The sequence below is a fragment of the Trypanosoma cruzi genome, genomic scaffold, assembly GCF_000209065.1.
Source record: "Trypanosoma cruzi strain CL Brener 1047053516679 genomic scaffold, whole genome shotgun sequence".
In the NCBI taxonomy this organism is placed as follows: domain Eukaryota; phylum Euglenozoa; class Kinetoplastea; order Trypanosomatida; family Trypanosomatidae; genus Trypanosoma; species Trypanosoma cruzi.
In genome coordinates, this window is record NW_001849442.1 from 29,778 (window position 1) to 39,721 (window position 9,944).

The 9,944-nt window shown below is 46.3% G+C and overlaps 5 protein-coding genes across 5 annotated transcripts, besides 20 other annotated features; all 5 read left to right on the forward strand.

The window, feature by feature from the left end:
- Tc00.1047053506631.10 (hypothetical protein, conserved) lies at window positions 1-773 on the forward strand (the record flags this gene model as incomplete). The annotated part of the gene is made up of 1 exon (XM_801138.1): window positions 1-773. A coding segment is annotated over one exon (773 nt), but the record flags the coding sequence as incomplete, so codon positions are not given.
- Window positions 1-7,672: a sequence feature (heterozygous, Esmeraldo-like haplotype).
- Window positions 922-945: a microsatellite.
- On the forward strand, window positions 1,124-3,043 carry Tc00.1047053506631.20 (cardiolipin synthetase, putative; the record flags this gene model as incomplete). Its single annotated transcript, XM_801139.1, has 1 exon — window positions 1,124-3,043. The coding sequence occupies one exon, from the start codon at window positions 1,124-1,126 to the stop codon at window positions 3,041-3,043; it is 1,920 nt and encodes a 639-aa protein (XP_806232.1).
- Window positions 3,190-3,240: a repeat region.
- Window positions 3,386-3,425: a microsatellite.
- Window positions 3,561-3,670: a sequence feature (A-rich).
- Window positions 3,701-3,722: a sequence feature (AT_rich).
- Window positions 3,759-3,779: a sequence feature (AT_rich).
- Window positions 3,928-3,976: a repeat region.
- Window positions 4,109-4,128: a microsatellite.
- Window positions 4,221-5,561, forward strand: Tc00.1047053506631.30 (hypothetical protein, conserved; the record flags this gene model as incomplete). The annotated part of the gene is made up of 1 exon (XM_801140.1): window positions 4,221-5,561. The coding sequence occupies one exon, from the start codon at window positions 4,221-4,223 to the stop codon at window positions 5,559-5,561; it is 1,341 nt and encodes a 446-aa protein (XP_806233.1).
- Window positions 5,573-5,615: a microsatellite.
- Window positions 5,681-5,705: a microsatellite.
- Window positions 5,947-5,972: a microsatellite.
- On the forward strand, window positions 6,084-9,215 carry Tc00.1047053506631.40 (hypothetical protein, conserved; the record flags this gene model as incomplete). Its single annotated transcript, XM_801141.1, has 1 exon — window positions 6,084-9,215. One exon carries the CDS (start codon window positions 6,084-6,086, stop codon window positions 9,213-9,215), a length of 3,132 nt encoding a protein of 1,043 aa, XP_806234.1.
- Window positions 6,272-6,313: a microsatellite.
- Window positions 7,673-7,918: a sequence feature (areas merged during assembly that could not be assigned to a particular haplotype. This can correspond to areas where the two haplotypes were merged or to regions with more than two copies in the genome that were merged during assembly.).
- Window positions 7,919-8,283: a sequence feature (heterozygous, non-Esmeraldo-like haplotype).
- Window positions 8,284-8,884: a sequence feature (areas merged during assembly that could not be assigned to a particular haplotype. This can correspond to areas where the two haplotypes were merged or to regions with more than two copies in the genome that were merged during assembly.).
- Window positions 8,885-9,944: a sequence feature (heterozygous, Esmeraldo-like haplotype).
- Window positions 9,347-9,375: a microsatellite.
- Window positions 9,402-9,433: a microsatellite.
- Window positions 9,608-9,636: a microsatellite.
- On the forward strand, window positions 9,732-9,944 carry Tc00.1047053506631.50 (hypothetical protein, conserved; the record flags this gene model as incomplete). Its single annotated transcript, XM_801142.1, has 1 exon — window positions 9,732-9,944. A coding segment is annotated over one exon (213 nt), but the record flags the coding sequence as incomplete, so codon positions are not given.

The window sequence follows — 9,944 nt, forward strand, 5'->3', positions numbered from 1 at the left end:
GGCGCTGGCGTAGGGGTTTAATCCAAAGTGTTTTTCCCGTGACATGTTATAGTGCGGTATTGGGTTTAGCACTGGGTTTTCGTCAAGCACGCTTGGAAGGACGATATATCGGTCGCTATAGGGTGTTATGGCGCTACAGTTCCACATTTGCTGCGGTAGGACTTTTGACCACAGCGTTCCATCATTTGCTTGTAGTGCGTAATAAATATAACGATCGGATGCATTACCCTATGATAGCTGGAGCATCGGGTGCCGTCGTATTGACAATGGCATCACAAATGGGAACCATTTCTCAAGGCGTGCTTGCTGGCTCCTTTATCGGGGTTCTGTACACAGCTGGTTGTTATGGCATGACGTACTATCACAAGCGTCGTTTGAAAATTTTTTTGTCTCAGCAGCAACTGCAACAAGTGCCTATTCACAGGGTATCGCCCGAGTTGCAGCCCATGTACAGGGCATACCTTTATGACAACAGGCCATTGGAGGAGGAAGATTTTCTCAAACGACAGGCCGTTTTCTTATCGTTAGGTGAAGAAGACGTGGGGTTGGACGCAAAACGCATAGTCAGCAACATGGTTCCCGAGATTGTGGAGTGGGTGAACTTCCCCGATTGGTGGCCGCTGAAGTTTCCTACACAGACAGAGGAGGAACGAATGATTCTTGAGCGGAAACGCCACGAAGAGGTAGAGCGGCGGAAACGCCTTATTTTGGAGTCGGAGGACGGTGCCTTGTTGAAGCGCGTCAACAGAGCCAAAAAGTACCGAGATACGTAGCGATGTCTGCGGGTTTGTGTAGGAAAGGAAGAAAGATTAACCGTCCAGGTGGAGTAGACGAGCGGCTGGTGTGAGTGAATGTATTTGGGGCGGCACGATGACTGCAAAAGGAAAACCTTTTCTTATGGGAATTCTTTTTTCCGCCCTCTTTTTTTTTTTTTTTTTTTTTTTTGAGGAAAAAAAAAAGGGAAAAGACAAAAGGAGCAGCAACGACTCTTTTTCTTTGTTGTTGTTGTTTCTTAGCTATTGGTGTACACATAGAAATAGATCAAATATATTCACAGAGAAGGTGAGAGAGAAGGGGGTGCAATTCCATTGATTGTTTTGTTTTTCCTCTGTCGTTTTAGGGGATGCCAACGTCTGGTTGTAAATTTCGTGTAGCGCTTCAGCGCTTAAATATTGAGAGGCTCCTCCCTCCTCCCTTGCGTGAGAAGAGAGGCAGCAATACAGTTGGCCGTATTAACAACCATAGCAGTGGTGTCGAGTTGTGTGAATCTGTCAATAAAGATTTTAAGGACGTTTGTTCCACTGTTGGGAATGGTGCTCGTGGGGTGTATTGCAATGGATTGCCCTTTCATGTGCGGTGGGACCGCATTCAAAGAAACCTGGCAGTTTTGGGGCGTGTTTCGAATGGGAGCACGGTGGTTCCTTATCGTGATAGTGCTGAGGCCTTTCGAGTCATGTGGAAGGCTGTGGATGAAGCCAAGCGAAGTGTTCTTTGGCAAACATACATTTGCAAGGATGATCGTATTGGCCAGATGACAGTAGAAAAAATAGCGGCTGCGCAGCGCCGTGGGTGCCAGAGCGAGTTGCTGTACGACTGCGGCGGAAACATCACGGGGCGACGTCGTCTCATTGACAAGCTCAAACAGTCTGGGGCTAATGTTATTGAACATCGCCCTGTTTTACATCATGTTTTGCCGTATTTGTTTGGGGGCATGAAGTGGGAGCGCAGCCCTGCCATCCGCAACCACCGCAAGATCCTCATTGTGGATGACAAAATTGGTTTTTGTGGTGGACTGAATATTGGCAATGAATACTGCGGTAGGAGCCAGGGCGGGACGGGTCGCTTTCGCGATACACATTGCTCGGTAGTGGGCCCGGCTGTGGCACACCTCCGTGAGGCGTACGAGGACACGAAGGCACCAAAGCCGTGGCAGTGGAGCTGGACACGTTGGCGAAAAATTGCGTCCACGACAATGGCTCGTCGCTACAAGCAAGGAAGAAACGCAACAGATGATCTTCTTGGACCCATGACAAAATCTGTGCAGCAAAGGGGAAAGTTGTACCTGCAACAACAAATGGAAAGGGCCGAGGAGAAGAGGGTAAGATTTATGGAACGCATTCGATGGAAGCGTCAGCGCGAGCGATTAGAGTTATTTATGCGGTGGTATCCAAAAAAAGCCGCGAGGTTGTTACCACAAAACTTGGTTCATGTTTACTCTGAAGATGGCACTAAATTTCCTACGGAACGTGCAGTGGACACCGGGGCATCAAAAGTTATGAAGCAAAGGATGGAGCACTATCGTATGCGTGCGCTTAACAGAGCCAAGGCGGCGTTGGAACGACGGTTAGCTGAAAGGCCACTGTCCAAAGCACCACTGAGTGATGCGGATCCTGTTCCTGGGGCGGAGGAATATGACAAGATACGGCCCAATGCTACTCAGATCATATGTTGCAACCCTCACACACGGGACTGGTCGATTCCGTATGCCTTTTGGCAGGTCTCTCAAAAGGCGCACCGACGATTGTGGGTAACAACCCCTTATTATCTGCCGCATCGAAAATTGTTGCGTGCTATTCTGTATGCTGCTCGTCGTGGTGTTGATGTACGCATTCTTGCTGGAAGTAATTGTACAACCGATCCTTGGTTTATGTGGCACGCGTCGAATTACATTACCGAACGACTTCTAGCCGCAGGCGTTCGTATCTATGAATACAAGGGGGATCAGATTATGCATGCCAAGACGGTGGTGGTTGACAGTATTTGGTGTTCCGTGGGAAGTTACAACTGGGATATGATGAGCAACAAGAACATGGAAGTCTGCCTCTGTCATTTGGGGTATGAGATGGCACGGGAGATGGAGGGCCATTTCCTTAAAGATCTGCAGACAAGCATTGAGGTAAAATATGAGGAGTATCAGCGTCGTTCCTTGTGGCTTCGATTTACTTCTTGGTTTTTTTATGTTGGGCTTCAAATTGCGGAGAAACTGACGTTCCGCACCTTTTGGGATGCAGACCTCTCTTCAAAGGTTGACGATCTGGACTAAACGTGCGGTGCGCCCTCTAACACCTTTCCTACACACACACACACACAACGATATCAATGGCACGCAACAACAGCCAATAAAATAAAAATGGATGGCTGAAAAATATGCACGAAAGTGTTTATTGTTGTTGTTTTGTATCTTTCAGATCTTTTTTTTTTTTTTTCTACCTTTTCTCTCCCTCTCTCTCTCTCTTTTTCCACTTAACTGGTTGGGTAATATTTCTTGGCTGCTTTTCGTTTTCCCTTGTTTTATGTTTTTGGTTTTTCCTTCTGTTTGTTCTTATGGAGAAGATGTGCCTTCGATTGTGGAGCCTCAGGAAGCCTGCAATGGACATGTGCATTGATGTATATATATCTATATATATATATACATGTATACATATTCAGACAACGGCTTCCTGTTGTTGCTGTTGATGTTCTTTCACGGCACTGTTCCACATGATTTTTGTTTGAATTGGTGAATGAAGAACGAACGGTTTTTTTTTTGTTTGTTTTTTTTCGTTTTGGGAGAAGGGGGGGAAAAGAAACAGGAAAGAAACGAAAACGAAAATTAAATAATAATAAATAAAAAAGAAGAACGAAATAAGAAGAGGTGCGAGACGGGCAATAAAAGTAAAAAAAAAAAAAGGGAGGGGGCAGTGGGGGGAGGGGCGGGCACAAAAATTAATTATTTTTTTTTTCCCCTTCTTTCCGTCATTTTATCCTTTTCCGTGACGATATTTATATATTTATTTATAGATATGACTTTGTGTGTGGAACGCAGCGAAATTTGTGCGTTTTTTGGGAACTGCGCCGGGTGTTATTTGGTGTTGGTGGTGCATTGAATGCCAGTCATCTTTTCTTTTTATTGTGTGTGTGTGTGTGTGCCAGGGCGGTGTGAGCCTGTCTTTTTTTTTTTTTTCTTCTTCTTCTTTCTGCCCTTTTTCTCTTTCTTGTGGCTGCGGTTGGTGTGCGCAGGTTTGAAAGACAAAAGGAAGAAATTGAGTCAACGGTGCCTCCTGACAGCGTCTTTGACTTTACTTTTTTATTTGTGTGTTTGTGTGTTGTTTTATTTTCCATTCTTTTTTAAATAAATAAATAAATAAAATTTTACTTTGGGTACTTATCATCACAATTACCGTTGGTCACTGCCACGGCGGCTGCAGCTTTGCATCGGGACAGTTGGCGTCTTTACTGAAATGAAAGGTGCCGGAGAAAAGGGCTTCCTCTCTCTTTTTTTGCGTGCAAGCGGTCATGGCGGGGCTGTGGACGACGTGTATCTGCTGCTACTGACGGCAACGACACGACTCACACGCGACCTTCGGGATCTCGTTTTCAGAGCGGGCATGTCGCCTGCACGTCGTGAGGCATGTGACAAACTTGTTGAGGACCTGAAAGATATTATCAAAGAAGTGGCAGCTGTTCCTGAAGACCGCGTCGTGGGGGCCACTGGCGAACTTAAGACTCTACACGTCTTTAGTCACGGCAGCTTCGTTATTGACACGGCCCTTTATGACTCGGCTGTTGACATTACGCTCGTAAAACAGGTACATCCCTCTATAGACTACTTTCTGCGAAGGAACGTTGGCAATAACGGTGCGCAGAAGTTAACACAAATAAAGGGGCTGTTAAGAGCTTCTATAGCGAACACGGAGGCCTCTATTCTTTTGCCGTATCCCTCATGCTATTCCTTGGCGCTGCCATTGATGCAGGAGCAAGACTTACTGATCAGCATCAGGGATGTTTTTGTCGGTCGACTGGGGCTGCAAATAAAGCAAAATGCCGCATTTTGTAGCAATAATGCACGCACACTTCGCTTAATTTCCCCGGCAAACCACATTGACGTGAATGTAACGGTTGACCGAACTGAAGCCGTAGAGGCATCGGCAGTACTGCAGGAACTACTGAACGCCAGCAAGTCAGCACACCCCGTTATTATTTTCATGAAGGTGATTCTAAAACAATTTAACGTTCAATCTTCACAACTCACCCCGTATGTCTTAACATTGATGGTTGTTGCCTTCTCTAAGTTTTGCTCTTACATGTCTCCGTTGTTCAGTTTTAATTATTACCCGCATCCACGCGAGACAGTTGAGCCAGGATATCTTTTGTTTTCCTTTCTTAGCTTCTTCAGTCCTCTTCCGCGGGGGCAATTTGACCCAACACAGATGTGTCTTGTCCCCATTCACCCGCACGGTGTTGTTTACGAGACGAACGAAGGGGATCATTTGTCGCAATTGGGTAAGAACGTTGGCGGTATTTATTGGCGTGTCATGGAGCCAACAAAGCGTGGTGACAACGCCGCCGCCTCGTGTGTATTGATTGATAAATGTCGTGACTTGTTTGAGCGTATTCTTGTCATTTTGCTTCACCACTACACTGGTGTTGTCTTTACTTGTCCAGTGTTTGTTGACGATGCCCATGCACAAATTGTAGGTGCAGAGGAAGTACCGAAGACGGAGAAGATTCCCATCGACAATCACCTCATATCTCTTTTGCTTCGGGATTGGTGGCTCAAGAAACAAAGTGAGTCCGTCTAGTCACTTACTCCTTCTTTTTTTTTTTTTTTTTTTTTTGGTTTTGATTTTTTTCTTCACACGGGCGTGGGTTTTCGGTGGAGCTGATCGGATAACGTGAACTGCTCTGCCTTCCATCTTACTTCTTTTCTTTTTTTTTTTTTTTTTGGCGAATTATAAGGCCGCTTTTATTTATTTATTTTCTTTAAGGGGTTTGACGCTGGGAGGCGACATGACAGCAGAGCACTGGGAAAGGGGAAAGAAGATCAGGGGCGCATGTACGGTGTTCCCGTTGCTTGGAGTGTTTGCCGAAAAGAAGTGCGAGCTAAGGCATGACTTTTGTGTGCGTGTGTGTGCCGTCACTTACGGCGATCATATAAGCGAGGGGCGTCTTTTTATTTATTTTTTTTTGTTGTTGTTGTTGTTTTTGTTGTTTTAAAAGTATTTTTTTCTTTTTGCCAATCTCCTGTTCCCACTCTCTACAGTCACACGCACTCTCTTTTTTCTCCCTCTCTTTGCGTGTGTGGGAATTAGGAAATAGAAGGCATGCGGAAAATTCGAGTGTGGAGTGCATTTTCTCACCGCGCATTCACCTTTGCTTTACGACGGCTTGACGTGGTGTCTGCGGCGTCCGCTCACTGTTTCTATCCAGCATGGCATGTTGCAAGGCGAGGATGCACCACAGGGAGTGAAGGGCATCCACTCCAATCATTGAAGGATGCCGACGCACCACAAACAACAACAACAACAACAAAAATGTCAGCAACAGCATCAACGAAGAGCAATGATATCGACTGGGACGACAACACTGTTGTGGAGGAAATTAGAAACATCTTAACTTTGGAGCTTTTACCAAGAAAAGGGTCTTGTGATGAAGGGGGTGACAATACCGTGCCTCTTTATGCGCTGTTTCGTGCACTGGGGCCGACTCTACGGTCGCAGCTGCAGAATTCCTCATTTGGGGCACTTTCCAAGGCAGTGAAAAGCAGGCCCGATTGGTTTATTATTAGTGCAGATGGCGCCAGAGTGGGACTCACAGACGCTGCGTACACATGCCGTGCGACCAATCACGATGCGATTGAGAGCAACAAGAAGGGCATTGATGGCCTTCGACGAGACAAAAGTTGTCGTGCGAGCACCGCCGCTTCAGGTGATGTCATGCAAACGCGTTGCCTCGAGAAGCGCGCGATCACGCGTTCAAAAAGTTATGTGTTGGTACGCGGATGCTTTGGATCGACCCCGCTGGATGTCTTAAAGCCACCTCTCACGTCCGCGGAGATTGAGGAGTGGAAACTTACTCGCATTCTTCTCCCTGTCACCCTGTATTTTCTTTTGGACAAGGAGCCGATAACGCTTTTTCCGTATGGTGAAAAGCCACGACGTTTGTCACCCGATCTGGAGGAAGCCGAGTCCCTTTATGTATCGAAGGGACTTTTTCCACCATCTGAAGTGGCAGCCGCATTTGTGCACATCACGCCCACGTTTTTTGTGGAAACTCGTCACGTTCTTGCTGCGATGTCTCCGGAAGTGGCTCAGTGCTTTGAAAGTCACATTTCGAAGGATCGCGTCGTGGATCTTTTCTTTAAAAAGTATCCCATGATATTCAAGCTTAAGACGGGCAAGTTTCAGAAGACGGCGGTGAAACTAAATCTGGATTTCAGTTTCATTCAGAATTACCCGGGGTGTGGGAAGGCGGATCGTTTATTGCGTCGCCACAATCAGGAGTACCGAGCGACAGTAGGCGGAGTTGTCTCGCGACAAATCCCCTCACCCTCACGTGAACAAGAGAAGCAGGGTCGTTCAGGAGAGTCTCATGTTGACGTGAAAATTTTTGAGATTCTTTTACGAAATTTGCCTCGGTTTCCGAGCGACAAATCACTTTCAGGGGCGGAGCTGGAGGAAAGACGTTGTGCGCCATTTTCCCTGGTGAAGTGGATTGACGGTTTCCCTCAGGAGGATCTGGACGTACTGAATAGTGTCCCACAGCGGCGGGTGCTAACATTACTAACGCGATACTCACATATCTTTCAGTTGGTGTGCCGAGGCGAGGATTCAAACCTGTTTGCGGAGCATATGTATCTGAATTCGTCAAAGAACTCCAACACACCACGACGCGCTCAACAGGACGATGGAACGAAGAATAGTTTTGCGCGGCCTTTGGATTCAACGTCCGTCTGCGAGTTAAATGAGATTCCTCACGCAAATGAATCTACTGTTGAGGAGGAGAAGGCGGATAAATTGGAGGCAGACACACCGCTTCCACCTGAAACCGAGATGAAACGACGGGAGGCAAACATAGCGGCGGCGCTACGAGATGACTTGATTGGTGTGGATGACATTCTCAGCTCTGATGCGGAATCGGTACCGACATTGACAGACGAGGGAGAGGATACGGAGCTGGGCGAGAAGTTAAATACCGATGAAGATGAGGTGTATTCCGCGGAGGGTGAATTCTTTGACGCGAACGAAGTTAAGGAGGAGGAGGAGGATGTTTTTGGTGACGAAACACAAAGGAATTTGGAGGAGCGTGGAGGAGATGGTTTTAAAAAGGATCCACCGCTCACGGACATGTCATACGCCGATGATGAATCTGACGGTCCTTATATCCCCTCTCAGTACGATATCATTTATGTCCGACGTCTTCCAAGAAGAATTGCGCCACGAAGTCTGAGTGACTACAATGCCGCCAATTCCCCGGAGCCAGAGTTACTGCAGCACATTGCCTCGTTTCTTAACCCACCCCCTTCCTTGCGGGAAGCAAAACAACAGATTATGCAGTCGAATAGAAAAGCACGCAAAGTCCCTCTTTTTACCAGCGGAAGTACTGTCGGCCCGTGGCGGTGGGTGCCGATTCAGCGCATTTACGCCTCCCTAAGTAAAGAGCAAAAACGTCTTTTGCGACCCTTTAAAGGACTTGTTCACTTCATGCGACTTCATGGTGAGATCTTTGAACTAAGCATGGACTTTTTGCATGTTATTGCCCATGATCCAGAGGGACAAATTGCGCCGTTTTTCCCAACACAACTGGTTTTCCATAGCGAGGATCGGGTGCTTCTTCCACAGAAATTTGATGATGATGAGAAATCAAAGGCGTCGTTGATAGCGGATTTGGAGCGAAATAAATTTAAGAGTATTTTGGGTGCCAGTCAAATTCCAACGGATCGTCCACAATTGTTACTGCTGGATCCATTGAATCCCGTACTTAATCATGAGATATTATGTGAGGAGGTTTCTCTTTTCATGCCGGATCACCCTGTTCCGCTTCATCAGTTGATTAATCGTCTACCACCAATTTTGAGGGCGGCACTTTCTTTGCGACACAAAAACAACTTTAAGACCAGTAAGCATCTAAAGGTGTGGAATGAGGGCAACCGCACGATGCTGCAAAAGAGTCAATTGGCCGTGCCGGAATCGGCTTTGATGGGCGAGGAAACTATTTCTGTAGAGGACGCTATTGAATCGGTACGTGAGGTGATACCAGATGAAGGTGTGATGATAGGACATCTGCACCGTATGCTTCCCTATGCAGCTAAAAAGACGTTAAATACACACTTTGGAAATGTCTACAACGCCATCCTTGGGTATCCACAGTACTTTTATATTGAGAAGGTGGAGGAAAACAGATCAAACAGCACGGTTTTTCTTGTTGAGCGTCTTCAGGAAGAGATACAATGTTGAGAGCCAAGTAAGAAACCTTTGTTTTTTGTTTTGGGTGTATGTGTTTTTCTACCTGAGGTGCGTTTATGCTCGCGAGAATGTCCTGTTGGAAAATGGAAGAGAAAAGGATGTTCACCTTGCGTGCTCTCCCCTTTTCTTTTTTTTTTTTTTTTTTTTTTTTCTCATTGATGTGCGGTTTTATTTTTGTGTTGTTGTTGTTGTTGTTGTTGTTGTTGTTGAAATACGAATCTTCACATTTATTTATTTTGTTGTTATTATTAAACTGGATTGGTTCCTGTCGTGGCGATATCTTTATTGCTTTGAGGGGCTGTAAAGATAAAATGAACGAGTATGTGTGAGAATCCGCGCGCTGGAGCCAAATTTGAGTTTTATCGCGTTTTTATCCTAACCCGTTTTTTTTTTTTTTTTTTTTTTTTTTCTTATATCCCTCTTGGCCTTTGCTTGGGGGTGAATGTGGGCGGGTATTTCTTTGCCTTTCACACTTCTTAGGGGCTTTGTGAAAGGAATATTCGTTTGATGGACAAGGTGCTCGATGAAGAGGTCGGCGTGCCGTACTTAACTCCCGGACAGGTCCCTTTGCAAGCAGCAGCAGTCTTACCTTTTTTAACGCCTCCGGCTGGGGCGCCGACCTTCCCTCGTTTGTACGCGGCATCACTGGGGGAGGAATACATCGATGCAGCGGAATGCGTTGAATATGCATCGTCCAATGACGCTGGATTTATGGTGAAA